Source organism: Phymastichus coffea, unplaced genomic scaffold (assembly GCF_024137745.1).
Source record: "Phymastichus coffea isolate CEN01 unplaced genomic scaffold, Cenicafe_Pcof_1.1 PCOF00148, whole genome shotgun sequence".
Classification (NCBI taxonomy): Eukaryota; Metazoa; Arthropoda; class Insecta; order Hymenoptera; family Eulophidae; genus Phymastichus; species Phymastichus coffea.
In genome coordinates, this window is record NW_026706959.1 from 244,294 (window position 1) to 272,160 (window position 27,867).

The 27,867-nt window shown below is 40.1% G+C and overlaps 6 protein-coding genes and 1 pseudogene across 12 annotated transcripts; 3 read left to right on the plus strand and 4 right to left on the minus strand.

The window, feature by feature from the left end:
• Positions 1 to 51: 51 nt before the first annotated feature.
• Positions 52 to 4,292, minus strand: LOC131672336 (uncharacterized; annotated as a pseudogene).
• Positions 1,437 to 7,806, minus strand: LOC131672358 (dnaJ homolog subfamily C member 22-like). Its single transcript, XM_058949530.1, has 5 exons — positions 7,114 to 7,806; positions 6,878 to 7,025; positions 5,352 to 5,716; positions 5,135 to 5,242; positions 1,437 to 5,061 (listed from the first exon to the last, which is right to left on the minus strand). Exons 1-5 carry the CDS (start codon positions 7,420 to 7,422, stop codon positions 4,825 to 4,827), a joined length of 1,167 nt encoding a protein of 388 aa, XP_058805513.1. The 5' UTR covers positions 7,423 to 7,806; the 3' UTR covers positions 1,437 to 4,824.
• Positions 7,807 to 8,250: 444 nt separating this feature from the next.
• LOC131672364 (U2 small nuclear ribonucleoprotein auxiliary factor 35 kDa subunit-related protein 2) lies at positions 8,251 to 11,381 on the plus strand. Its single transcript, XM_058949542.1, has 5 exons — positions 8,251 to 8,716; positions 8,809 to 9,656; positions 9,824 to 10,072; positions 10,146 to 10,593; positions 10,692 to 11,381. Exons 1-5 carry the CDS (start codon positions 8,465 to 8,467, stop codon positions 10,941 to 10,943), a joined length of 2,049 nt encoding a protein of 682 aa, XP_058805525.1. The 5' UTR covers positions 8,251 to 8,464; the 3' UTR covers positions 10,944 to 11,381.
• Positions 11,382 to 11,391: 10 nt separating this feature from the next.
• Positions 11,392 to 14,799, plus strand: LOC131672365 (putative serine protease K12H4.7). Of its 2 annotated transcripts, none has more exons than XM_058949543.1 (10): positions 11,392 to 11,596; positions 11,730 to 11,911; positions 12,001 to 12,184; positions 13,201 to 13,249; positions 13,325 to 13,460; positions 13,538 to 13,604; positions 13,704 to 13,908; positions 14,058 to 14,250; positions 14,390 to 14,559; positions 14,632 to 14,799. In XM_058949543.1, exons 1-10 carry the CDS (start codon positions 11,399 to 11,401, stop codon positions 14,733 to 14,735), a joined length of 1,488 nt encoding a protein of 495 aa, XP_058805526.1. In that variant the 5' UTR covers positions 11,392 to 11,398; the 3' UTR covers positions 14,736 to 14,799. The 2 variants fall into 2 exon arrangements, with proteins under 2 accessions (XP_058805526.1, XP_058805527.1); XM_058949544.1 differs by having other exon boundaries at positions 14,148 to 14,250.
• Positions 14,800 to 15,091: 292 nt separating this feature from the next.
• On the minus strand, positions 15,092 to 18,518 carry LOC131672367 (alpha-tocopherol transfer protein-like). 3 transcript variants are annotated; one of them, XM_058949550.1, is made up of 7 exons: positions 18,193 to 18,518; positions 16,926 to 17,138; positions 16,665 to 16,824; positions 16,521 to 16,582; positions 16,040 to 16,233; positions 15,626 to 15,839; positions 15,092 to 15,544 (listed from the first exon to the last, which is right to left on the minus strand). In XM_058949550.1, the coding sequence occupies exons 2-7, from the start codon at positions 17,098 to 17,100 to the stop codon at positions 15,339 to 15,341; spliced, it is 1,011 nt and encodes a 336-aa protein (XP_058805533.1). In that variant the 5' UTR covers positions 17,101 to 17,138; positions 18,193 to 18,518; the 3' UTR covers positions 15,092 to 15,338. The 3 variants fall into 3 exon arrangements, with proteins under 3 accessions (XP_058805533.1, XP_058805532.1, XP_058805531.1); XM_058949549.1 differs by having other exon boundaries at positions 16,926 to 17,141; XM_058949548.1 differs by having other exon boundaries at positions 16,926 to 17,145.
• A 1,478-nt stretch (positions 18,519 to 19,996) lies between these two features.
• LOC131672366 (uncharacterized) lies at positions 19,997 to 22,836 on the minus strand. Of its 2 annotated transcripts, none has more exons than XM_058949545.1 (3): positions 22,766 to 22,836; positions 22,401 to 22,607; positions 19,997 to 22,324 (listed from the first exon to the last, which is right to left on the minus strand). In XM_058949545.1, the coding sequence occupies exons 2-3, from the start codon at positions 22,586 to 22,588 to the stop codon at positions 21,028 to 21,030; spliced, it is 1,485 nt and encodes a 494-aa protein (XP_058805528.1). In that variant the 5' UTR covers positions 22,589 to 22,607; positions 22,766 to 22,836; the 3' UTR covers positions 19,997 to 21,027. The 2 variants fall into 2 exon arrangements, with proteins under 2 accessions (XP_058805528.1, XP_058805530.1); XM_058949547.1 differs by having other exon boundaries at positions 22,401 to 22,600; positions 22,766 to 22,832.
• A 419-nt stretch (positions 22,837 to 23,255) lies between these two features.
• On the plus strand, positions 23,256 to 27,709 carry LOC131672313 (protein GPR107). 3 transcript variants are annotated; one of them, XM_058949453.1, is made up of 11 exons: positions 23,295 to 23,349; positions 23,441 to 23,659; positions 23,736 to 23,846; positions 23,923 to 24,083; positions 24,159 to 24,313; positions 24,862 to 25,064; positions 25,139 to 25,272; positions 25,337 to 25,604; positions 25,682 to 25,954; positions 26,022 to 26,188; positions 26,254 to 27,709. In XM_058949453.1, the coding sequence occupies exons 2-11, from the start codon at positions 23,570 to 23,572 to the stop codon at positions 26,414 to 26,416; spliced, it is 1,725 nt and encodes a 574-aa protein (XP_058805436.1). In that variant the 5' UTR covers positions 23,295 to 23,349; positions 23,441 to 23,569; the 3' UTR covers positions 26,417 to 27,709. The 3 variants fall into 3 exon arrangements, with proteins under 3 accessions (XP_058805435.1, XP_058805437.1, XP_058805436.1); XM_058949452.1 differs by having other exon boundaries at positions 23,256 to 23,659; XM_058949454.1 differs by having other exon boundaries at positions 23,256 to 23,659; positions 26,266 to 27,709.
• Positions 27,710 to 27,867: the final 158 nt, after the last annotated feature.

Consider the following 27,867-nt stretch of genomic DNA (forward strand, 5'->3'; position numbering starts at 1 on the left):
ATCAGTCTTGAAAAGTTACAAATATCATTACTGACGTACAAACATTTCAGATCAACTGTCGTCGTACTTTTTGTTTTTTCTATCGCCGATTTTTGAGAAAATCTCGTAGGCTTGCTGGATCTTGAGGAATCTGTCTTGTGCCGCGCGATGCTTCTCCTCCGTGGCCTTCACTTTGTCCGGGTGGTGCTGGTCAATGCACGCCACTTTGCGGTTACCTCGCTTTGCGAGGCGGTTTGCGAGAAGCCCAACACCTGCGCATCCGAGTTCGGCTCTTGTTATTCTTTACATACGACCGCGGGCTCCGAGGGTTAGATTGATGCTCACTTTGTAGGCATTGATCTCTCCGCGTGAATCCGTGAGGTCAATCAACTGTCGCCAGGTCACTCGAAAGCCTTTTTGCCTGAGTTTTGCCTGAATTTGCGTTTCTTCCTGACAGGCCTATTTTAAAATAGTCCTTCGTTTACGCTTCCTTTTTTCAATGAAAAACCAGTGTGAACTTATCGATTTATCGGCAAATGAAAATAATCACGAGCGAGTAGCAGGATTACCTTCAGATCAAGCCATATGGGCGAGGTGAACAGGTGTTTTATGGGTTCGGACAGCTTGATTTCTTCTTCCTCGGTGTTGCTAAGAGCCGCGGAAAATCCAGTCCTACGGAAGATGCAGAATAACTTGAAACTAAGATTCGATGCAATAACCATAATGCCTAGCCAAGTGATCTCGTCTCCGATGCAGTCAAGCGTCAAATAACAAAGGTACGACGCAAACAAGGCTGTCCATATCGAGCCTTGTTCTCGGCCTACATTTCCAACTAGCCACGTTCTTGGATGGATATTCAATCGTTTATTATTAGTCCGACAATCGACGAATAAAACATTATTTTATGTCTCGACTCATTCCTCATAGACTACTGTTCGTTCAATAATATATCATCGCATATATTATTTCAAAGTAATTTTGCATAGCTGCGCAAAAATAAACGAGGGAATAAAACTGCCTTCATTCTTAGATGTGTCGACATTGTATTAGCGTATGCATGAAATGCACGCGAGCACCTTACTCTGATCTAAAGCAAATTATCATTAAATTTCCCTTGTACTTGACTGCGCTATATTAAAAAAAATCAGTATAAAAAGGAACATTTCGTTTGCTAAACTCATCATTAGGATGATGAGCGGTTTAAAATTGATTCCGTTGATTTCGTCTTCTGGAATGACAATTAGAATAAACTATCCAAACAAATACTGTATCGTCATAGCTCCGACGAAACGAAGCGTGGCTAACGGCAGCTAGAACGTTTATTTGTTGGCATTAAATTATCCTTTTCATTTTGTCGTTTGTATTCAAAGAGTAAAAAGAGCATCGTCAAAAAATTACTTTTTTGTTGAAGCGGACTTGATGCTTCAACCAATCGATGTAATCATGCTGGTCGTTAGGGTCGGCCACGTAAGTAATTTTCTTGAAGAGGTTCCTGAGCTAGCCAAGTTCAACGCAGCTGCTCAACCTACAGAATCAGACGGCCGGTCGCTGAGGTAGACCTGCTATGCCCGAAAATGCCGGCAATCAGCCATCAAAAGTAGATGTGTTTGGCGTTCGTCTTCGGTTCGGTCTGGGCCCTTTTTATTATCGTTCAATCTGCTTTGCCTCGTTGCCGGCGGCTCCACAGTATAGCTAGCCAACTATGTGCATCTGTATAAATACGCGAATACGAATCACTTTGTCCATAGCAAGACGGTGAACGTCATTTCCAGCGGCGAGTGGCAAACTATTAGATTGCCAGCTAGTGTTCTTGGTAGAGAGTATTGATGTTTTCCGGCTAAGTTTGAAATGACATAAGCACCGAGACTGGAGCAACAGGTGTAGCTGGTAAGGCCTTGGCATTGTGCTCGAAAGTATGCTACGCTCGTGCGCGCGACAATGCTCACGCACAGGAGGACCGACCGATGACCCAGTTTTATGCGCAGCACAGGGCAGATGGATAATTTACTACGTAGGCTCGAGCAAAGACTGTTTCAACGTTCTGCTGGCCAAAAGGGCCACGGAACCTCAAGATATAGTGAAGATCTTTATTTGGAATGTGTATGAGCCTCTTGCATGATTATGATTTTTAAGTTATCTTCGTGAAATTTGGCATTGAATCCTTTTTGTTAAATGAGTGTAGTTTTACATTCGCACAACCGTAACTTGTCTAACTTACAAAATTTGTTATTTCGCGTTTTTATTATTGAACTGCGATGGTGAAAAGAACTTGTATAAGTTGCCGGACTGTATTGCGTGCATACTATGCCATCGGACTCCTTAGTTGCCACTGAATGGAAAATTCTCTGAAAATCATCGAATCCGCAATTTAATTAAAGGAATTTTTCGCTTCAATGTTATTTTCGAGATAAAATATGCTAATAAAAGAAAACAAAATGGACTCGTTTCATGCTCTATAGGCAACGAGGCCAAAACAATTTTTTTGATAGCAGTACTAACAACCGTTTCGAGATTGAGATTTGTTCCAATCGCAGCCGTCGAGAATCACGTAGTGCTACCATTTTCATCTAGATTTATCGCATAACAGTTTTATCTCAAAATTACGATATCACGTTGCAATTTCATCGCAGAAAGCCAGCATCACCATTGGTCGAACCAAATGTTCTGAACAGTATAAAAAACAAGCGTCAGCGCATTTCATCAAATTATTTATTATAATTTGTATATGAAATCTGTCCACAAATACGTGAAATAGATTTAGTTCATTTTGTAAAATAACAATTCTTTCAAATTCTTACAAATATTACCTTGTATGATGAATACTTCAATTAAATATCTTAATCGAAACGGTTATAGTATGTTATCAGGGTACATGAGGTTTGAATGAAAAGAAAATAACGATGAAGTAACCTCTACTTATCTCGCAGTAATTTTTATGAAAAACATAGGTCTATGTGGTAACATAAGCAATTTGCAACATCGCGCATCAGAATTCGACAATGTAAGGTCTCGAAATAGATTCACGTGAGCCCCTTACGTTGTTTACGGTAGGATTGTTCAGTTATTGTCAGGATTATTGTCAGGCTATATCACCTATTGAAACAGCTGAATAAAATATCAGAATAAACAAAAGTGTATAAATAATATCATGCATACACATACAAAGTACAGATTTATAAAATTAAAAAAAAATAATTAAGATTTGTTTTCACCTTGACGAATATTTTCATATCTATGCAAACAATACAGCTGTAATGAATTAATTCATTAGTTGATATTTATCTCCATTTGTATTGACAATTTTTTAAAATATTTATAACCATTTAAATATTTATAACGGTAAGTATGCTTTTATAAATTATACCTACGATTATCTGAAATACTTGTTTTTGAGTTAATAATTATTTTTAATGATTGTTAGCAATTCTAAGCAGTTGTGTTGAAGAAGATTTAATTCCTCTATAAATTGGAATGGCAAACTTATTTCAATAATATCAATGCTTTTAAAACTAAATATCGGCATGAAAAATTATATAAATACTTAGATGAATGGCGTTTGTGCTCATCTGAATTAATTAGTTTTTAGTTGAAAATTATGTTAATATCGCCCAGCTATTGTATTGATCTGGCGTGTAGCTTATTAAACTGCCAAACATAAAAACAAAAAAACTTTTTGCTCTTTACGATAGCATTCCGCCAGTGCAGCGTTTCTCTTTTTGAATTGAAAATATTTCACAAAAAAGGTGATTTAATCTAATTAATCACAATAGATAATATATAATAGATTCATTATTTAAAATAATATATTTCTTTCTAAGCATATTAATATACAATAATTATGTCATCTTAATTTTACTCGCGCTTGTAAAAAAATATTAAGTATTATTTGTCAGAGAATTTTTATATTTAAAAATTAATATTTTACTAGCTATCATGATTGAACATAAAATTAAAAACGTCAGAAATCAATTGTTTATGGTAACAATTCAAATAAGTCCAACAACGCTTGATAATTGGATATAGTGGAAATGAAATTAATTTCAATATTGAATTCTATTTCAAATAATTAAAGAAGAATTATATTTCTTAATTTAAACTATTTCTGCCAAATTAAAAAGTTGATATAGATTTTACATATACGTTTATGCATACAACAGAATGATTGTAACATGCTAAATCAACTTATTTTTAATAGCAAATGCATCTAATAACAACTTAGTTTACTGAAAAAAATATTTACATAAAAATTATAATGAATATTGAAAATCTCCTTTCCTGTATACATTGCGTCTTACTCACCCGCGTGTTGCCATCGTTGTCATCCATGATTTATTACTTTATATATGTAAGATGACACTGCCTTTCACTTGTTAATATATTGGTCACATGCATATACATCATATATTTCGTTCGTTGCCAATCAAATTATTGTTATAATTGTAAACAACAAATACTATGTGCATGATCAATTTTTACACAAGTACCCGCTGTCTCTCTGCCGATAGAGTATTATACACGGCGGAAATATCCTATACATTGATATATGTATAATTGTTATCATCTAGCGACTTTGACCAGGTTCATTATTATCATACAAAAGTGTACAATATACAAGCTTGATCCAGGCATTTTTGTACGGAGAAACGTCAAACTGTTATCTTATATACATAAACTGTTAATATATATTTGTTTAAATACATTCGTTCCAACATATCAAATATAAATGCAATAGTAATTTATGTAAATTTGTCAATGCGATCGTAGCCGAGAACCAACGAATCATTACAAATGATCGCAAACAGGGAGTCGGAGCACGGAATCAGTCTTGAAGCGTCACAAAAATCATTATTGACTTACAAATGTTTCGGATCCACTGTGGTCGGATTTTTTGTTTTTTCTTTGTCGGCGATTTTTGGCGCTTGAGAGAATTTCGTAAGCTTGCTGGATCTCGAGGAATTTGTCTTGTGCCGCTCGACGCTCGTCCTCTGTGCCCTTCACTTTGTCTGGATGGTGCTCCCTGGACAATGCACGCCACTTTGCGGTTACCTCGCTTTGCGAGGCGGTTTGAGACAAACCCAACACCTGCGCATCCCAGTTCGGCTCTTGTTATTCTTTAGATACAACAGCGGGCTATGAGGGTTTGTTTAATGCTCACCTTGTAGGCGTTGATCTCTCCGCGTGGGTCCGTGAGGTCAATCAACTGTCGCCAGGTCGCCCAAAAGCCTTGGTGTTTTGCTTGAATCCACGTTTCTTCGAGACACGTCTATTTAAAAATAATCCTTCGTTTATGCGTCCTTTTTTCAATAAAAACTAATGCGCGCTTATCGATTTATCGGCAAATGAAAATAATCACAAGCAAGAAGCAGGATTACCTTCAGATCAAGCCATATAGGCGAGGTGAAGAGGTGTTTTATGGATTCGGACAACTTGATTTCCTCTCCCTCGCTATTGGTAAGGGTTGCATTGAAATAAAAGTAACTGCTCCAGAGTCCACCGTAGACAAGGGCAAACATGACAAAAAAACCGATCCTACGGGAGCTGCTCTTTATTTTCCTTCTTCTCAATCTCCACTCCTTGGAAAATGAATCAAAACTGAGAGTCGATGAAATAACCATAATGCCCAGCCAAGTGCTCTCGTCTCCGATAAAGTAAAGCGTCGGGTAACACAGGTACGACACTATCAAGGATGGCCATATCGAGCCTTGTTCTCGGCCTATATTTCCAACTAGCCACGTTCCTGGATGGATATTCAATCGTTTATTAATAGTCCGACAATTTGCCGAAATAGCTTTATTTTATGTCTCGTCTCATTTTTTCATAGACTTCTATTTGTTCGTTTGATTGATGTGAACACCCATATATTATTTCAAAGTAATTTTGCATAGCTTTGCAAAAATAAATGAGGGAATAAAACTGCCTTTACTTCTATAGTCTTTGTTAACACTAGTAATATTTAGCACGCTATGCGCGCTCATCGTTTTTTTTTTGCGTTCATTTTAATGCACGAATATAAATCAAACCTTTTATTGGTGAAAATGAAAATATAAAAGTTCAATTTGGATTAAATATTCTTTGGATTTGATATGAGATATAGTCGGCGACATTATTTACTGGTAGCAGTTACGTTGATACTCATAGTTTGAAAATATTATCAATGAAGTTTTAAGTTTTTATCATCGCAAGTTGTATATTGAAAATCACCATTTAAAAGTTAAAAAAATGATAACAAATGTATTAGAAGTTCGAACAACATTAAATCTTTTTATAGTCACATTCTTCACGAAGTAAATAACATACTTCGGTATAGAACGCTATAATTAGCAAAGCTATGATTTGCACCTTTTCAAAAAAAAATTTAATATCCTACGTAACTTAATAAAGCCGAAACTGTACCATATTTTATCGTAATAATCTGTCAATTTATATCTTTTATTGCCTACTTTATTTATTTAAAGTTAAACTTAGTTCAATTAATTTCTCTGCTGAGGTATCAGTCGGTCATTATTTTGAGATTATTATAATTAAAATAGCTGTCAATTCATATTAAATTCATGCCAACTATACTTCCATTCATCTTTGATATACTGATACATTTTTTGAACATTAATCGTCCAGGAAAATCTGCAGCAATCATTCATAAGCGTATACAACATATACTATCACATAACAACTAATCACGTGACTATATTTTTCAGCGAATCAGATGATGAATAAACTGGCTTTACGTTGTTAGGTTCTCTTTTTTTTTAGAAGAGGAGGGTTGTATTAGTACATGCATGGAATACACGCGAGCACTTTGCTCTTATCTAAAGAAAATTATCGTAAAACTTGCCTTGTACGTGATTGCGTAGCTATATCAGTTTTAAAATGGAATGTTTTATTTTTACATTAAACTCACCGTACGCTACAGCAAGTGGTATTAGGATAATGAGCCGCTTGAAATTGATTCCAATGATTTCATCTTCTGGAACGGCAATTAGAACAAGCTGTCCAAACAAATACGATACCATCACAGCTCCGACGAAACGAAGCGTGGCGAACGGCGGCTAGAATGTTCATTTATTTGGATAAAATTGGTCTTTTAATTTTGTCGTTTGTATTGAAAAAGGAAAAAGAGTATCGTCAAAAAATTACTTTTTTGTGGATGCGGATTTGATACTTGAGCCATTTGATATAATCAGGTTGGTCATTAACGTCGGCCACATAAGTGGGTATCTTGAAGAGATCCCTGAGCCAACCAAGTCCAAAGTAGCCGCCCAATGTACAGAACCAGACTACCGCGTGCTCATCTCTGCGGAGGTAGATGTGGTGCGCTCCGAAGATACCACCAAATAACCACCAAAAGTAGGCCCAAAATTTGCTCTTCAAATTGACGTTAGCATTCTTTTCAGTGGCGTTCGGGACTTGGCCGTTCGTCCTTGATTCGTTACGGGCCCTATTCATATTCGATCAATCTGTGTTCCCTAATTGCCGATAATTTCACAGTGCAGCTAGTTGACTATATACATCTGTGAATGCAAATCTCTTTAACAGTAGCAAAATGGTGTACGGTGGATAACCCAGTTTTGAGCAGAACACAGGACACTTGTATATTTTCCCTCGTAAGCTCGAACGAAGACTGGTTGAATGTTCCGCTGGCTACGAGGATAACGGAACTTTACCTGGCTAAAGACGTGGTAGCAGAGAACACACGCTGCCTGCCATTGAAGTCGACTCTTACTCGTACTAACTTCTGTCTTTCCCTTTCTAGTACTTTTATTTCGTTACATTTCCTCGTCAATTTTATTATCCCACAGTAATCTTTAAGAAAGCCACTGCAAAATTTCAATTATTTTCAAAGATTAGTTTGTCGACTAATTCCACAAGATTTGAATTTAATCGATTCGACTGAGTTAACGGCAGAATCGATTGTCGATAACAACGATTAAGTATTTGTATTCGGAATATTGGAATTGGAATCTTTCTGTAGATTGCAGATGGCGCAACTATGACTTCCTGCCTGGCTATTTATTTTATCTTCGTCACCTGAATGAATATAAAAATAGACTTAGTCTACTGATTGTCAGTAGAATAAATGAGAAAAAATTACAAAAATTGAGATTCCGTAAGTTCACAAATCCATCCGATATAAGCAGTTAAAGGAACAATAATTATTTTGAAGCATGCGCAGTTACGCATTTTCAAGATGGCGCTCGTCGTCTGCTATTGGTGGCTGTACTGCCGCCATCCGCAGATACGCGCATCATTGGCAGCTTGGTTTAGGTTTGGCGCTAGTGGCGACGACATCTAGCTCTTTCCGCAATCCATTCTACTACTGTCCGCGTTGCTTCGCGCAGTTGTACTAGTCGAGTGCTTATTTGCAATCGTAGGTGTTACGTATAAGCATATAGGGGTACTTAGCGGACAGTGCGTGTTTATACATTGATTCTTTTTAATAAAACTTGAGCGACAAAGGAAAAACACAAACCGTTCAAAATGTCCGGTTATGGAAAGCGAGCTTCCCAAGCGGCCAAGCCATAGGGACTGGCGACGCCAAGTGAAAAAACAGCGACGCAAGCGCCTACGACAGAAAGCCGCCCGGGAGCGTGATCAGGAAGAACAACGTTTGCAGCTTGTTTTCGAGCAGAGTGAAGACTACTTACACTGGTTCAAGGAGCAGGAGCACTTGCGACAAGAGGAGGAAAAACGCGCGCGTGAGGAACACGATAGGTTGGAAAAAGCCTGGCTCGAAGCTGAGGTGAGTGTACGATGCGTCTGCATCATGTCAATTGGTCGCGTGCTGCGTACTTTCTTAAGTTAGTTTTACATTTGCCAATTTCTATTTGTTAGGTGAAAGCTCAAAAGGAGTGGGCGATTTTACAAGAACGCAAAGCCAAAGCTAGGGAAGTACAGTTGGCTCAGGAGGAAATTATCAGGAAAGAATTCGAAGCCATGCAAGAAAATAGTCGCAAGAAGAAGGAGGCCGAGAGGCGTAGAAGGGATGAGCAAAAGAAATTGTTTGAACGAATGAAGAAGGAAATTGATGCTTACATCGATGATGGGTCTAGAACTCCTAAAGTTTTTCGCACTCTTAGCGAGACTCAGCCAGGCAAAGAAATTTGCCCATTTTTTACAAAAACTGGAGCCTGCAGATATGGAGATATCTGCTCTCGTAATCACCAGAGACCTGGTCTTAGCACAGTAATTCTTGTGCCCAACTTTTATACTCATTATTCATTAGAGAGACACTCTTATCACTCTGATGATAGACTTGAGTATGATCATAGGGAAACTCGGAATCATTTTCGTGATTTCTATTTTGATGTTGTACCAGAATTGGAGAAGTTTGGGAAAATCAAAACTTTACAATATTGCAAAAATACTGAAGCTCATCTCAGGGGCAATCTATATGTTGAATACTATACTGAAAGAGAGGCTGCAAGAGCTTTGCGTGGTCTCAAAGGACGATGGTACGCTGGGAGACAACTGCATTGCGAGTTTGTCAATTTGAAATCGTGGAGAGGTGCCATCTGTGGAATGATGCGTTGCCCGAAAGGAAGTTCATGCAATTTTCTACATGTTTTCAAGAATCCTTCTGAAGAATACAACGTCAAGAGTCCACCGCTGTGGCAAAAAAGACAGGAACAATTTGAGTCAAATTCATCTCGAGACAGCTCTTCTCGCAGAGGCAGCAGCAGGTAAAATTTTCACTATGTGAATTTTTTTTTTCTAAAGTTTCTTTCTACAGGCAGATATAGATACACAAGTAAAGATTAAAATAAATTTGCAGTTATAATTTTGGTAACATATTCACTGTGGTGGGTAACATGGAATGATCATAATCCTGTGTATTTATAAATTTTAGACGATCTAATTGGGAAGATCGTGATCAGGACCGTAATTGGAGATGGTCAGAGTCTCCAGAGCCAGATAACAGAAGACATGACAGAGGAAGACCGAATCAATACAATAACAGACCAATGCAGAGGAATTTCCAACCTCGTAATCAGTATAATAATCGTGGTGGTTTTGACAACCGCCGAAATGATAGAAATTTCTATGATAACAGACGCGGAAGAAATTTCAATAATCGATTTGATGACAGACGCGGAAGGTAAATATTTGCATTTCTATATTTGAATTTCTAGCGTGACAAGCCCCGCTCACTAATATTTTGCTAATTTCAGGCAACACAACTTTAATGACCGTTTCAAGCGTCGCTACTCAGATTCCGACAACAATGACGACTATGGTTCCAAAATGAGGCGTAGGGAGAGAAGGAGTAGGTCCCCTCGTTCTCGCTCTGGATCTCGATCGCGTTCCATTTCTAGATCACCGTCAAGGTCGCGATCCAGGTCTCGCTCTCCTCGCTCCCGTTCCATATCTCGGTCAATGTCTAGATCAAAGTCCCGCTCTCATTCTCCACCATCTCGCGGCCAAACCAGATCTAGGACTCGTTCCCGAAGCCCGATACGTCAAGCGCCGGCTGATGATGGATTTAACAACTCGAAGAGACCAAAGGAGAGGCCCAGGGAGATGCGTCCTATAGAACGTCCTAGTAGATCTGCGTCGGTCGAGAGAAAACGTAGACCCCCGTCTCCGGAACACGAGCCTCGAGAACAAAGTTTCTCAAAGGTTAGATAGGTTGATAATTGCAGATTGCTTAGTCAATAAAATTTCTTGCCTCGGTGTTGTCATCATATTAATACGTCAATATTTATTTTTATTCAAAGGAAATGAGACCACCACCGAGTCGTCCTGCATCGAAATGGGATAGCGAGAAGCGTGAATCGAGCCCAGAAGGCCAACGCTCTCGATCCAGATCGAGATCAGCATCGCCTTACAACAAGGCCCCTGCGAAGAAAAATAGCTCGCAGAAGTCGCAGCAGAGACATCCTCAAGAATATTCAAAGCCAACAGCTAATTCCAAGTCCAATAGCCAGAAAGAATATGAGTGGGATACGACCGATTCAGAACACGAATAGTTTTTAGAATTGTAACAAGTCGGGAGTATAGCATATGTGTACAGCTAATGCGTACATCAATATTTTTAATATTATTGTGTACGGCTCTCAAGCTTCCGATTGCCCAAGATGTCATTCAAAGATTACGATAACCCGAGTTTGATTACTTGTATTAATTATCTGTACCACGAGTCAAAGATATCTGCGTCGATCTCTCTCGCATACCATCTATTTTTTTAAACAGCAGTTCTTTTCAACTGAAACAACTAATAGATATGATCAAGTTATTTGTAAACCATGCGCGTTTTTTTGACGTTAACAAACCTGATAAGTTATCAAGTGCCTTTGCGATAGATTATATATCATTTGATTTATAAGCTGGACACGGAGTCAATTTCCCCTCAGATTAGCGACCAAGCTATTGTCTAGTATTCTATTGTCAACCTCAGTTATTTCGATAGTTTAGCGAAGAGAGAATGAAGACCATTGGCAATTGGTTTTGCGTGCATTTGGCATTGGCGCTGTTAACGTCAGTAAACGCAGTAGGTTTTCATGGATTACACTTCAAAGGGCTCAAGGAGCCTATATGGATAGGACCTCGAATTTTAGATGAGAAATGGATTGAACAGCGTTTAGATCATTTTAATCATCGCGATAATCGAACCTGGCAGATGGTATGTTTATGAATAATACATCATAATAACTCAATCAATTAACTTTTAAGATGATACAAGTATGAGGGTTGAGGAATTATCAGATTTACTTATGTAAGACACATTCTCATGTTATTTTCACGAATAAATTTAGCGATACTATGAAGAGGACAGGTACTTCAATCATTCTGGCCCAATATTTATAATGCTGGGAGGAGAGTGGACGATAAATCCGGGCTTTTTGTCAAACGGCTTAATGCATGATCTCGCGAAGCAGCATAAAGCTCTTATGTTTTATACAGAGCATCGTTATTACGGGAACAGTAGACCGACTCAGTAAATTCAGTTATATCTATATCATTCAGTATCATTAGAGATTGCTAGCATTTGTTTAATATTTTTTCTTGAAATTTTGCTGAAAACAGGAATATGAGCACAGATAATATGCAGTATTTGAACGTCGATCAAGCATTAGCTGATGTCGCGAACTTTATAGATAATATTAAGTTTAATAAGAATATTAGTGATTCAAAAGTTGTAGTTTTTGGTGGATCTTATGCTGGAAATATGGCAGCTTGGATCAGAATTAAGTATCCTCATCTCATCCAGGTAAATAAGTTATTCCATCCACTTAAATTTAAGACGTCAATCGAAGCAGTTGTTCTTTCACTATATCTTTAAGGTGGTTTTATCGGAATCTTTAGTTTTGTCATGGCTAAGTAAAAACGAGTTGAAAAAATATAATTAAATAGGTCCTAAATATGAAACTTTAGTAAACTATAAAGTGATCATTGTTGTTAATATGATGTGCAATGAAAATAGAAAAGTAAACCATAGCAATAAAAATAGTAGGGTTCATAGTTAGTGTTATACAGTGTATACTGCATAGCAATACCATCGGTTTTCAGTTTTCCGATGATTATTGTAATGAAACTAGACGGAAATATGTAACATAAAATAGCCTAATGTAGTATCGTTGAATTTTTCAAAACGATGTCATAATTTAAAAAAGAATTATAACAAAAATAAAACGTATCTCGTTATGCTCTCCGTGTAAAAGAAGCGTACTTTCATTGTTTAACGATATCTCACAATCCAGGCGAATAATCGACCTAAAACTTAGTTCAAACACGGATTTATAAAGTAATTGCGAGATTTAAAAATTTCAATTTGTGATAAAATCACCTTAAGGCTCCTGCCATTTATTCTATTCTGATTTTTTGCTTTTTTCAAAGAACTATTTTTTTCGTCTAACGTTCAGTCGAAGCTCATAAGCTCCTCCTTTATCGACGCAACGAATTCCCGATGGTTTTATTGCTGCAAACTACAAAACTCAATTAATAATTCGATGCAGCGAAAAGATTTCCCTTCGGTCAACTTTAAACAAGCTTAAAAAAAGAAAATTCTTGCATTTTTTTTTCATCCAACTAAACTATTGCAATTTTATGCGCATATTGCGGCGCCGCAATTTACCTTTTTTTAATTATGTAAGCAAACTCAGCAGTGACGTAAGCGTAAGGTACAGTAGAAAATTTACGCCGGCTTGTGAAAAAGGAAAAGAGCAAATGCGGTAATATTTTGCGCGGTCATAGTAATAAATATGCTAAATTTGATTGACATAACAGGGTGCTGTAGCGAGCAGTGCTCCGCTGTACGCTAAAACTGAATTTCACGGTAAAGTAACACGACGATTTATTCGAAACTGAACGATTCGATGCACATGAAAGTAATTGTGTATTCCACGTTCAGAGTATTATGAACTCGTGACGACTTCGTTAAAGCGATATGACGCGGATTGTCCAACGCAAGTTCAACGTGCATTTGAAACCGTCGAGGAAATATTGGCCTCGGAAGGGGGAGCCGAAAAAATCCAATCCATTTTCAAGTACGGCTTATCCTTATGAAAATTCCCCGCAGGAGCTTCATGACCGCCATAATGATGATATTTTTATTCTATTCTAGTCTGTGTAAAGCGCCGAACATCAAGTCTGACGACGATATCGGATTCTTAATGAATTTCTTATCAGAAGTATGTATTTCCTGTAGATCGATGAGACAATGATAAAATCAGCTTGATAATCTTGTAGATATATCTCAGTAATATGGTTTGTTTTTGTCGGTGGCATAGATTTTTGCTGGTCCAGTGCAGTATAACAAAGTAGTTAATGGTAAAAGCAGCATTGGTGCGCTCTGCGACGTAATGCTCGATCGGAGCAAAGGCGAACCGATCGATAGATTAGCAAATCTTATTGACAAAGCTGTCAAATGCCCTGATGCAGAATACTCGAAATTCGTTGAGTCAATGAGAGAGATTGATTGGAGTTACGGAGCAAGTAATATCAGACATCTATATATTAATCTTAATCGTTGGCCATATCTTAATCTCATCCATATTCACGTTTACAACGCGGAATCGGTTTTTTTCTGCATTGACTGTGCTTCGTTATCGTCTCTCCCTCTTCATTATTCTTTTTTTGAAAAGAACCGTTGTTGGTTATGTTGAGCAAACGTCCTCGATTCACTCTTGCAACAATTGATTCAGTGAGGCAGTGGTATTTCCAAACGTGTGCAGCATTTAGGTACTATCAGACAACGAGTTCCAACAAAACAGCATTTGGCAGCTCGGTCAAACTCGACTTGTTCGTGAACATATGCACAGACGTCTTCGGCAAATAGTAAGTATCTGCTTGACTGTAAACTAAGTGGCGGGCGAGCGAGAGAGGAGGAGGAGGAGGAGCTGTGAACAAGCCACATAGGCAATCAGACGCGGCCGTAAAAGCATCGAGGTTCTGACACGAACGATTGCGATTGCAGTTATGAAAGAAGCTTGGTGGACTACACCGTCGCCAAAACCAACGTAGATTACGGCGGCAGGCTGCCCGACGTGAGCAACGTCATCTTCGTCAACGGAGACGTGGATCCTTGGCACGCGCTGTCCGTACTCAGCGACCTCAATGAATTTTCGCCGGCGATTCTCATTCGAGGTAAATGCATTTGACGGCCGTCTTAATGACTCTCGTAACGACATGCCGCGTGCTCGTACGCGCTGATTCTAGGTTCGTCTCACTGTCAGGATCTGCAGGCCGACGCAAAGGACGATATCCCGGAATTGAGAGCGGCCAGAAAGAGGATAAAGAGCATCGTTGCAAGTTGGCTGTGATCATGAATCTTTATAATTAGAATGTAGGCTAATAAAGAGTAGTATTTTTCTTGATGTTTGGTGTGCGTTTAATACGAAAAAATACATTCTTTTGTTCGATATACAATATTTATAGCTAAATCCTGTAACTAGCAAAGAGAGGAAAAAACTTTCGAGAAGAAGAGCCTCGATCCGCGTCTAACAATTAACAACTAGAATACTTCCCTTAAACGCTAAATATTTTGTACAACGCTCGACGAAGACGCATGTCACGGTAAGAGAACGAATCGCATTACCGATCTCGCCCTGTGAAAATTTAAGTCGCGTGGCAGCTCAGTGCCTGCGTTGCGTGCGCGAAGTAAGAAAGGTATGAAGAGAGAGAGAGAGAGAGAGAGAGAGAGAGAGAGAGAGAGAGGGAGAGAGAGAGAGAGAGAGAGAGAGAGATAGAGAGAGAGATAATAACAGCTTGATAATTAACCCACAACGCGTTCATCAGCGTGATGATAATAACGATAAATCATAAAGTCTACGATGATCTAGCTAGAATGAGAAATGAAGAGTACTCATTGCTCGCAGGTGAGTCTACGTGGCGGCGAGCGAGTAGCGACACAGGCGCGGCCTGCATCAGTCGACCTCGAGCTTCCTGAACGAGCCACAAATGCCGTGCATCGTTGACTCGCCGCTGGTGGCGTTCATACAGCTAAAGCCGGCCTTTAGCGCCGACACCGCGCCTTCGCGCGCCTTGTCCGAGTACATCTCCGGTCGGACCCTCATCTTGTCGTTGATCAGCAGCGTTGGTCGCAGCTCGAGCAGCTCCTTACGCCACGCGTCTGCGAACCAAACGCGAGATGCCCGTGAAAGTACACCGTCTACGGTGAGATCGAGCGCGGCGTTCAAATCCAATGACCCACCGATCATATGCTTCATGGGAACGCTACCGCCGTACTCCTTGGGCAGCATGCTCGCGTCCATCTTGTTGCTCTTGGCATCCTCCAGGCTCGTGTAGATCTTCACGCGGCTGCGGATCTTCTCCGAGATAAGGGACATGCCGAAGTCCAGGGCGAACTTGAGCGAGGGGTGGGCGTTGATCGCGTGCACCTCTTTGTGGCGCATCGGCAGTGTTCTCTGCGCAGAAAGCCGCGCTCAGATCTGCCGGGCGCTGCGACCCCGTTGTCGGCCGTGTTCCGAGGGGGAGAACCGGTTCTCGCGAAATCGTCGGGTCGCGATTGTGCGAGCGCGCGGCGGCCTTGGCTCGTTTATCGACCGGCGGGACGTCCAACGAGGACCCACGGGCAGTCGGCCAGCGCAAGGTTGCGCGCACTTACCTCGCCGTTCTTCACGATGCGCACTGCTTCCTTGGGCGTGAAAAGCGTGAGGTGCGGAAAGCTCACGCCGGCGCCGTCCGCGAAGTGCACGAATCCTCGCACCTGGCTCTCCTCGTCCTCCATCAGCGCCTCGTACGTGATCGCGTGGATTTTGCACATGTCCGCGTTGGTGTACTTGTAGGGATCGAAGACGCCTGCGAATAATCACAAGGCCCTCGGCGTCAAAAACGAGCGGCAAACTGACGAACGGCCGAGTGGCGCGCCGATTGCGCAATCGAACGTCCATTTCGACCAAGACAGTTTGGCCATTGCGAAGTGCAATAGTCTCGCGCGGCTAATAAGCGCCGGGCTTGCGTCACGCAGCTTCGAGGCTTCTACGCAAGGACGCGCCGGGCAGCCGACAGAGATGAGTCTGTCATCCGCAGTCGGCGAACCAGAGATGCGGGAGGGAAGAGGATACTGGCGGTCGGGAGCTGATTACCGGGTCTGGCGACAACCACGCGGCGGCCCTTGGTGTCTCGGCCGGGAACAGCAAACAGGTAGCTGAAACGATCGAATGCGGCTGTCAATTGGTCGCGACTGGACGAAGCTCCGCTCGTTGCTCGGCGACGCGCGACCGCCTTACCCCAAGTCCAGCAGCTCGGACATGTTGGGCTCGAGGATGTCGAGGTTGTTGAAGGCCGGGTGGTAGACCTGGCGCAGCAGCAGGTAGCGCTCGATGGCTTCCTGGGCCATCGGCACGTTGAACTTCTTGCAGCGCAGGAACTTGAGCAGCCACTTGGCGTCTGAAATCATCGAGGTGTCGCCCGAGCGCGTCTGTACTTTGGCGGCTGTCGGCGAGAGGCGCGCGCGCGCCCGAGAAGGGGACGTCGCCGGGACCACTGACCCATTCGGCAGTTCTCGATGCGTGGGTGCATCCTTATCCAGTTGCGCACTTGCTCGAGCGCCTGGTCCCTGGTGTTCCTGTCCTCCCTGAGCTCCTCCTTGGCCATCTTCTGCGTGTCCTCGGGCAAGGCGCACTGGTAGACGTCCTCCTCGGTCACGTACTCGACTGCGCCCATCCTCGCGGTGGTCCGCTCGTCTGGCGGCTGGCGGCTGGCTGCTAGCTGCCGATTAGTGGCAAAGCGGCAATGGAGCGCGCTCTCTGACCCACTGAGCTGGCCGATCGGCCGAAAAGGCGCGCCTCGCGCGGTTATTATTGCGAATGTTACGTCGGCCGGCGTAATGCGCTTTTCGGATCGATATGACATAAGAGCGAGCAACGCACGCGTCTCGCGAGCCCAACTTTCTCCGCGGCTGTTGCGTAACGGGCGCGCTAGCTGCTGCTCTCGCGTGTGGGTTTATGGGTAAAGATCGGTTGTTCACCCGTCGCGGTCGTGCACGCGGCCGCATTTCCATTCCCTTTATTTTTTTGCCTCAATCCGACCGCTGGACTTTGGCCTTCCAGCTCGTCGCTGCGGCCCCGGTTCGCCCGGCGCGTCCTTTCCTTTTGGCTTGTCAGCGGCTTACGTAACGCGCGCCTGACAATCGAGCTCGCCGCCTCGAACAGCGGCGCTCGCGAGACTCGCGGCCCTTTCGACTCTCGAGATGCGCCGAGGCTAATCGAGTTTTTGAATGCAGCTGCGCCCGGGTGAAAGCGCGCTAATCAAGCTACGACGGCGAGGCGAGCGCTCGGGTTCGCGACGACGAGCCGATCGGGGATGGTTGGTGGTGCGCCGAAGGCGAACTGTTTGTTGGCCCACTTTTCCTCGCCGCGAGTCAATTGTCGGCCGCGCTTTACTGCGCTATTATGTCACGCCGGCGCTCTTTCTCCGATGCAGCAGCTGCGCCTGACGTAACTTTGCCTAGAGAAATCCGCACCTAAGATATACGCGACCACGTGCGCTTCGGCGCAGCCTCTCCGCGAGGCTCATGCATGCATGCATGCATGCACGCACGCGGGTCGCGCACTTGCAATGCTAATAACGCCGTATGTGGACGTATCCTCGTCCTCCACTGCCGAGCCGATTCGCGGATCGCATATTCATCGATTGACGCGCGAAGCCCGACGCGAGGACACTGCGTGATCGGCGTCGCACTCGCGTGTCCAGTTGTCCGGAGTGCCGACGAAAGCTGGACGCGCGCGTCGCGGCCGAGCGGAGTCGTATACCAACCTGGACTGGCGAACAAAAAGCGGCGGTGGGGAGCGACGCGATGCTGCAGCCCCTTGGTAGTTGTAGGTCCGTTTGCGCCGATCACTGGCAGTCGACTGCTCCCTTACCGGTTCTGCTCACGGTCTTTTATAATTTCTGGCGGACCTGCCGATCTCGTTATGCTCTCCCTCTCACTCACCGACTCGCGTATGCGCGTACACGCGTACCTATCTAGCGGCTGGAACAAGCGCGGCGGCTCCTCCTTCCCCTTTATTCCCGCTTGCGTCGCCGCCGCCGCCGCCGCTACCACCACCGCTGCGCTCGACTGCGAACAATGCCTTGGTCGGCTCGCGTCCCTTCTGGCGTGAACGGTTTGGAGCCCGTGCCGATTTTTTTCAACCCACCTAAAGCCACCGCCGAAAAGAAAAAGAAAACACAAACAAAAAAGCAACACCAACGCACTCGTGGATAATCAGAAGGGCGTTACATAAGTACGATCGCTTTGTTACGGCAAATGGCTTTCTACGCGTTCAATGGATTACTCGTTGTGTCCGGATGGCAATGTGCGCCCGAGGGAAACAATAACTGTCGAACAATGTCGAAACGATCGCGACTGGGCGAAAGAGATATGTAAAAATAGCGTGATGCGACTGGACCGTTTCCGCGGAAATGCAGCTTCGACGAGTCAGCCGCTATTGCATCATCGGCCGTGCTCAGTCGAACGATCCGCCGGTGAATGCGTACGTGAAAACGAAGCCGCCGCGCCTCTGCCTCCGGCTCGCGATTCGCACCGTCGGGAGCTTGCACGCGCTTTCGCTCTCTCGCCGATTTGTGCGACGATCGCCGTCGCTTCGATTCTGCGCGGCGACGCACGCGAGACAGACGTGCCAACTTGGGCTTGACTTTGCGGCGTGCCGTCAACCATAATCAACGCACTTGCTTGGTTGCCTCGCGCAATAGCGGTTAATCTCTCTCGGCACTCTCTCCACAGTCGTGATCTACGAGAAATTTCATACTTTTTCGGCTTATCGCTTCGGTAAAAGCTGCGCTCGTGTCGCAATGTCAAAAAGTTTGCGCGCGTGCTATTTCAATCAGAATGGGCAGTAGGTCGCGCGGCATCAAAATGCCGAAGTGGCACCGATTCGACGTCATAATTGGTCGGCAGCTCCGCCCGACGCGTCCTGATTATTCGGAATTGCGAACGAGCGTCGGTATAGAAGACGAGGGAGGTTGCAATACAGGCGAAGCCGTCTGACATTGGCATTGCAGCGACGATTCGTTGTGGCAACGGCGAGGAAAAAGCAGGAGCCCACTTTCGGTTTTATCTCCACCTTTAGTCAGCCAAGGTCAGCGGCGAGTCGCGTGTGAGCGCGCGGTGCCGTTGCTCCGCGCTGCGAAAATTCATCTGGCACAGGACTGCGCCTCGGGCGGTCACAAGCGCGCTCGCGCAATCGCCAAATATTAGGAAACCGCCCGTTCGCTCCTTCGAATCCCGTCGACTGCTGCCTCCTCGTAGCTCGCTTTTGCTCGCTCCATTAATAAGTGCAATCGCTCCGACACTCACCAACATCACCGACACCTCCATTTTTTCATAATCCCAAGCTGTCCAACTTTCGTTTTCGAAAGATATAGGCTCTCGGCTTGTTCAAATCATCTGCTCGGTTTTTTCTGCTTCAAATGACGTTTTTGATGTCTCGCATTACGCCACTCCATGTTATTTTTCAAGACGATACCAAACATTGCGATTTTGAAGTGTTGCTACTTTCGCGAGCAGCAATTTCATTACAGCTTTTCAAGAACGGGCAATAAATCATCCAAATATCCATAGTTCGACTGTTTTATTCAGTTAGGATGCCACGAATGTTATACTCCATTTTTTTTATAAGTAGTTTGCTCTAAATACACAGTTGAATAACCGTTTGATCGAATGTGCTATTAAACAGTGACAATCGACGCTGGCAATGACGAGGCTCAATATAGAAATTAATATAAACGACATACAAAGTCGCTGGTATCTCGTAAGAGAGCGCTTTTATTATATCATCGTAATCGAGTAGCACGCGTCATATTTTCCCGCTCACTCGTTCATGTTTCTTTCTCTTCGTCTTTGCATAACAGGCGTAATAGAGTAACGCAACGTTTCCCCGCGGAGCTGCGGATTTTCGAAAAGGACTCGGCCGAATGTAAGGCGCACGCAACAGTCGCCGCTCGTCGCTATCCTGCGCCAATTGTCGACACAGCTCATAATAGGTGAAAAAGTGAAATGCGATTACAGCCGTAAGGAAGCTCGCGCGCATTACATAGCTCGGCTGCGGTCGGTGCGAGCCAGCTGCTAATTTAACGCGCAGCGCCTAATTCGGCAGGCCCCCAATATACAACCGGCAAATTGTCTCGCGGTTCTTTCGCGCGCTCCTCTTTGCTGCCGCGCCAGTTACGCATTGCCAGCATAACGCATTTTTATCGCTCGTCTTTCTCCTGATTTATTGTTATCCCTCAGCTTTATAACGCAAACAATTGGCCAGTAATTAATAGGAGCGTTACGCTTTCAGTGCGCAAAAAATACAAATTGCTTTCTCTTTTGAAGCTACGAATTGCCTGCAATTCTGTTGTCGTCCACGCCCTAGCGGTATACTTTACACAAATACTTTTTAAGATCTTGTTAAATTTCAAATTACCAGCGCGACAGTCAAAAGAAAGAAACTGTATTCATTTAAACGAGTCATTGCAACAACGACCAATCATGCTTGCGCTTTCACATGATCTACTTATTACAACTATTAATACTAATTTGTAAATGCAGTGTAATTTCTTGTTTACTTTAGATTCGGAGTCGCATCAGTTACATAACTCACGTTTTTACGTTTTGCCTACAAGTTGAACCTTTGCGTACGCTCCCTTACATCCACTTTCGGCGGTCAGCAAATCACGCATCACGTACTCAATGTCGTCATTCGATAATTTCACCTTATTGAAGTCTCCTGCATCTTTCACACATTTCACCAATGCCGCATGACTCAATGTCATGAAACTCATTATATTAGGCTGCAAATCCAGTCTTCCAAATTTATCTTTAATTATTGAGATTGACCTATCATGATCTATAGTCCTTTTCAAATTATGATCTACCTCCTCAGTATTAAATAAAGCTAAGATAAGAATGCAAAATTTTTCTGCTTGTCTTCTCAGATTACTTATAAAATTTGCAGCATCAACAATGTCATCAGTCTTTAAATTTTCAAGTCTTATAAAGTTGCAGCGACACACTGAAAGAGCTCTATACACTTCATCTTCTTTGTTATACAATGGCGGATAAACATCAAAAATTTTGTTGGTACTTTTTACGTTATTAATTATTATTTCAGCTGTATATGATTTTCCAACTCCAATTCCACCAACAAATACTAGCACTTCAAAACTAGTCTGGTTTTCTTTTTCAATAAAAAATTTTGCAAGTTCACTTATAGCAATATCTTGATCATAAATATATTTTTTTAGTTCTTGTGTGATTGTTTTCAAGTTGAATTGTGGGGTGCAAAAACTATTAGGATTTTTTACAGTGTTAAGAATCAATCCCAAAGATATAATAGTAACTGGAAGTAATATAAAAAACATTAGTGACCAACACAGGTATGTATTACTCTTCTTTTTCGGTTCTATTGCAATAAGTGACCTAAGTCTCTTTTTCAATTGAGATGTATCGAGTCGGTCCTGTATATTTTCTTCACTCTTGAGTAATTTATTCTCCTCATGAGCAATTTTTGGAATTGTTCTCTGTAGCTTATCCATTTTTCCATAATCAGAATTTTTTCGTAGTAGTGGTTTTTTGAAAAGATAATTAGGAGATATATTAGGATTTACATTTTTTAAGTAAACTTGCTTATCATCATCAAGATCACACTTTTCTTTTATGCTTAATTGATTCAACTTATTTTCATCAATTACAAGTTTCGCTGGTAAAATGATTGGTTTTGCATTAAGGTCACGTTTTTCAGTCAAAGTTTGATTTGAAAATGAACTTTGAAAATTTGATTGATTATTAGTATTGCTGAACCACAATGGTTTTTTCAAGGAATCACAAGCAGGTATAGTTTTTTCCCATGTATTCTCATGTTCTGCATTATCAGTTTTGTATGTATGTGAAACTTTTATTTGGCTGAAATAAAATAAGTTATTTGTGAATCAATACAAATGCTATCCTTTTCTAATAAATAGATAATATTGAGCCGTACTTTGTATTGCATTTTTTATCAAAAATCTGTTCACAGCTGTACTGCTTTAAAAGATTTCCATGTGTTTGTGTTTGATATTGTTTTTCTATAACTATTTTCTTTTTACTTGATAATTCAGAAAAACTAGCAGATTTTGTTAATTTATAATTCAAAACCGAGGAATTTGGATGCAAAAGTTGTTTATCCATGACATGAAAAACCTGTACACTAAAAATTTATGTACATAACATACAGGTTATAAATGATGTGATGTTTTTGTTAGAAAAAATAGAATTTATCTATTAGAGAATACGTTTTATTTAAAGAAGAGTGTGTAATATTGGTTAATTAAGGTAACAACATTGACTGTATTCGTAAATACATACCTAATAAAATTTCTTAAGAAATATGAGATATTTTACGTTTTTGCTGCAAGTGTAAGGAGCAACGTTTGCTACAACTCATTATCTCGATAGATCGAAAACAAAAAATATTCTAAATATTAATATTAAAAATAGTAGTTTCCTTTTATTAAAAATTTGTTAAAAGTCTAACTTTCAAAATCGTACCATCAGTTTTTCTCTTATTGAAGGAAATTGAAGAAATACAATATTTCTACAAGCAGAGTAAGCACCCGGCATTTCAATCCGCGCGCGCGCATAAAAGGTGCCATCTTTAATGGCGAAATTGCACGTGTAAGATGTCTCGTCAATAGCTACTGGAAAATAGCCTCATGCATATATGTAAAGCATACGTATGTACACAGGTAACCACGCATACAATCTTAATAGTACATAAATATATAATAGCGTGACCACGCATGACGACGTGGGACTGTCATTAATCATCAATTTAATTCTCTGCTACATGAATATCTATATATAATACGTCTGCAAAGATCACGGACACACTAAATCTCATAAACACAATTGCTTAGTGCTTCCACAGTTCAGCAGCCTGCAATTTATTCGTATGTATTTTATTCTCTGGTCTAGTAGTGAGATTCGCAAATTACACAAGCTTACAATATCAATCAATTCGTCATCAACATACTCACATAGCGATTAGTTTACTAAGCAAATAAAGGACGGAGGTTACAATTGTAACGAAGTCAACGTGCTAAAACTTATTGAATTTAGGAGGGAAATGTAAACAGTTTCATAAGAAGAGTTACCAAAGGACAAATAAAAATGAAGCCTAAACTTACTCCTAGTATCATTTTTTTAATTTTGCACTTTTTTGCTTCATCTTCTGCAAGAATACACAAGTTTGACATAAAAGTAACTATTCTTCATTATTATGCTTTTTTTAATAAAAGATAGATAAATACATTGTTTGATTTCTTTAAATTTATAGGATGATTTTAGACGTTTCATATCTTTAAGTACATTTGGATTCTATAAAGATGGAATTTTGGATGTTAAATTGATTAATTTTAAGGCTGCTCCTTTTGATGAAAATGCAGTGGTAAGTTAACACATGCTCTACATATTATATGAAAAACTTATTTTCTAATGTTTATCTTTTTTATTATTGATTGTAGTTTGGCTTCACCTTAGAACGAACTATAAGTGATGGTATGAGTCCTTATGTAGACAGTCGTGATAAATGTCTCCTTCAAGGTCCAGTCAATGTAAAATCTGATTATGATGTAAGAGATGAAATAGCTATTGTATACTTTACTTTTGATTTGAAAAACTTGTTGTAAGTGTTATTTATAAATCTAAAACCAATTATTATGTATATTCTAAAAATATTGATAGTTTGTATTTCTTTTAGACTTAAAGTCAACTGCAGCAGTAATGTGCATTCTGTACATATTTATCGAAACGCATCTGCAATTCATTTCATGAGAGATAAAAGATATTCCTTTTCGTCAAGATTGAGCGATACTGCATTGTTCCCTAGAAGAAAGCGAGACATTATTCCCCATGGTAATTTATCTTTTAATCAAAACATATTCTCTCTGTAAAGATCTGTTTGTGATTATCAAAAAACTTGCACCAAGCAAGTAATCATCATTTTGCTTATTCTGTTTAATTTACTTTGTGTTTGGTTGCTTATTAAAACGTTTCTTTTTTATCATCTGCTTTGAACGTATTGATAGTTTTTAAATTGAAATTAGTAAGCAGTAATAAACGCCATGGGAAATTTTGTTATATAAATATAAGAAAAATTTCTAATTTTAAATTGAACATCTGAATTGCTTCTTCTTGATATTTACAATTTGTCGCGAACGTTGTTTGTCTATTCAGATTTCGAGTGCACGTGATCAATTCTACAATCTATTCATATCCATCAATGTGCAGATCAATGATGACGCAACGACGATGTTATTTTAAAATTTAAACTGACATAACTGTACGAAACTTGCAATTTGATATAACTTGCAAGCTTAAGTTCTATTTAAAGCTTAATAGTTTTATTAAGCAAGATTGTCTACCATCTTTTTCGTTTAATAATTCAAGTGATTATTTTACAGAGTTTGAAAAATCAGGATCTGCTCTTCAGGAACGTAGTTCCTGCCAACAAACATTACCTATGACTGTTCAAGAAATTAAAGGAGAGAAATATTACAACACTAGTTTTGCCATGTATGTTGCCAATGATGAAGAAGAAGGATTATACAGCTTATATTTCCACAACTGTCCCAATTACGTACACCGAGTCGATGTTAATTTCTCGGTAAAAAACGCAAACAGCTGTTTTATTCAAATAGTTACCATATTTATGATTTATTTTAATAATTCATTCGACAGGTAGAAATTAAAGAAATCAATAGCGGTAATTTTCTGAGTGCAGGAGAAATGCCTTTACCGGAATTATACTTTATGATGGCTCTCTTATTCTTTCTTTCGGGATGCTTTTGGGTGTTCCTTTTGCGAAACAGCAGGTACTAGTATTGTACAGAAATAGACAATAAAATAATTATTAATATAAATCTATTTTTTCTACAGACATCCAGTATTCAAAATTCACTATCTCATGGCAATTTTAGTATATCTAAAGTCATTTTCTTTATTATTTCACGGAATAAATTTCCACTTCATTGAAACAAAAGGTGAACACGTTGCAGCATGGGCTATACTTTATTATATTACACATTTATTAAAAGGAGCAGTTCTATTTATTACTATTGTATTGATCGGAACTGGTTGGACATTTATCAAACATATATTGTCAGACAAGGATAAAAAATTATTTATGATTGTCATCCCGCTTCAGGTGAGGATCTAAAAATTACAGATTTAACCAGATTGCACAATCAAAAATATGTAATCTCATTTTTACTTTGGCGATAGGTTTTAGCAAACGTTGCGGAAATTATAATCGAAGAAAGTGAGGAAGGAGACATTGAGCACAAAAGGTGGCGCGATGTATTCATTCTTGTTGACTTAATATGTTGCGGGGCTATAATGTTTCCCGTTGTTTGGAGTATAAAACACTTGCAAGAAGCAGCACACATGGATGGTAAAGCTGCTGCCAATTTACGTAAATTAAAACTATTTAGGCACTTTTACATCATGATCGTTTGTTACATCTATTTTACGAGAGTTATAGTCTACTTGCTAAAGGTAAACGTTAATACATAGTGAGTTTTTCTATTATTTATCGTTGATTTCATTATTATTTTTTTTTCAGATTACAGTACCTTTTCAATACGAATGGTTAGATGAAATGTTTAGAGAAATGGCTACTTTTGTGTTTTTCGTTTTAACTGGATACAAATTCAGACCAGCTTCAGCAAATCCTTACTTTACACTGTCACCCGAAGAACTAGCTCAAGACGATGATGAAACCGACATAGTGTAAGTGTAGAGATTGTATATAGTAATTAGACGACGTTTTATTAATTTTCATAAAACTATCATAGTTTATTTTCTAGTGTCTCGGGCAGCAGTGGCGTCACAGAAGGACTCAGTAAAGTAAGCAAAGTTATTAAAGTCAACAAGCCGCTATCGTCTGAAGTACCATCCACTGAAGAAGAACGGGATAACTTGATTAGCAGGAGGGAATCTTCACATGAGTATGACTGAATGGGTATTTTTTATAGTTGAATTTGTGAAAACTGAATGAGAGTGAATATTTTTATAAGAGTTATTATTGCCCTGAAGAGAAAGCCTGATTAGTTAATTTCTTCACAAAGGTCAGTCTGAAATGTGCTGCAGGCAATCAATATTCTATCATATTTCAAAATTTACTCCACGTTTTGAGGCTATCGATTTGAGTAACAATGTTTTGTGACTCATTCGAGCTATCTGACCAAATGGGGAAAAATCTTTCTCTTTAAAGCAACAAACCCACGAAGCTTCATCAATTAAATAATTTTCTTTTGAGCCACGAGCTTTATTTGAGAGAACAAATGTCATAGTACTTTAAAGTTATCTAATACATGTACTAATGATAGTACGTAACATACATAGTTGAACATGCACGTTGTATTTTCTCAAATTTACTCTAAATAGTGTAACCATTACATTTCTGACTGAAAATTAAAGTTTCTTTTCCAATAAAAGTGATTTTCCACAACAAGCATTCCGCTATGACATTTAAAAATTGTCTATAACTACAAACAAACAGCAATTTCGCAATAAGATTTTGTATTTTATTATTGAATGAAGTTTAGAAAAAGAGAACATTTGAAGGTTAAAAATTATTATGAAGATTATTATTATTCAATCCTGAAATATAGTAATTATGTATTCCCGTTGATCAAATTTGGATTCAATAACTATCTAGACAATAATGTAACCATTTAGCACAAACCTTAGTATGCTCTGTACCATTGAGTAAATTGTGATATACTCGCGCATTTTTATTTTAAAGTAATTCAAGAAATGCATGAATTTTTTTTAAGCTTACTCTTCGTTGCGGGGAATGTAATGTATTAGTGTAATAGTAATATCCCTTTTTTGAGTGAAAGTGAGACATGAACAGCTTACACATCACAGTTTAAAGTTCATAATGATGACGCAAAACCAGTTATTGGGAAAATATTGTTATTGGTGTAAATATATATCGAAATTGATATTTGGTATAACATATAAATAGTGCAAATTGAGTGTGATGTAGAATGATCTGCGAAAGTAGTATTGTATCTTAATTGCAAACAAGCTTTCGATCAATTATTTGATAAACATTGAGAAAAAAATTTATAACCGCATTGATGTAGCTTTAAATTCGTTTTACAACTTCATTATGAGTTGAGCAATAATACATATGTACATGTGATAGATTATTAATAGCAACAATGTACTTGAAATCTGCAGAACGATTTATTTATATAATACTATTAATGTAATGTGCATAATTATTATTACAATAAACGAACCAAACTCATTTGTAAATTAAATTTTTCGTAATACTTTCCTCAAATATTCAGTCTGATGAGATAACAGAATCAGTCGATAAATGTGCTAAAGGCTCAACAGCAAACATTAGCCGTGCCAACAACTCAGTGGGTTGTGATCCGGGAAATCGATATGCT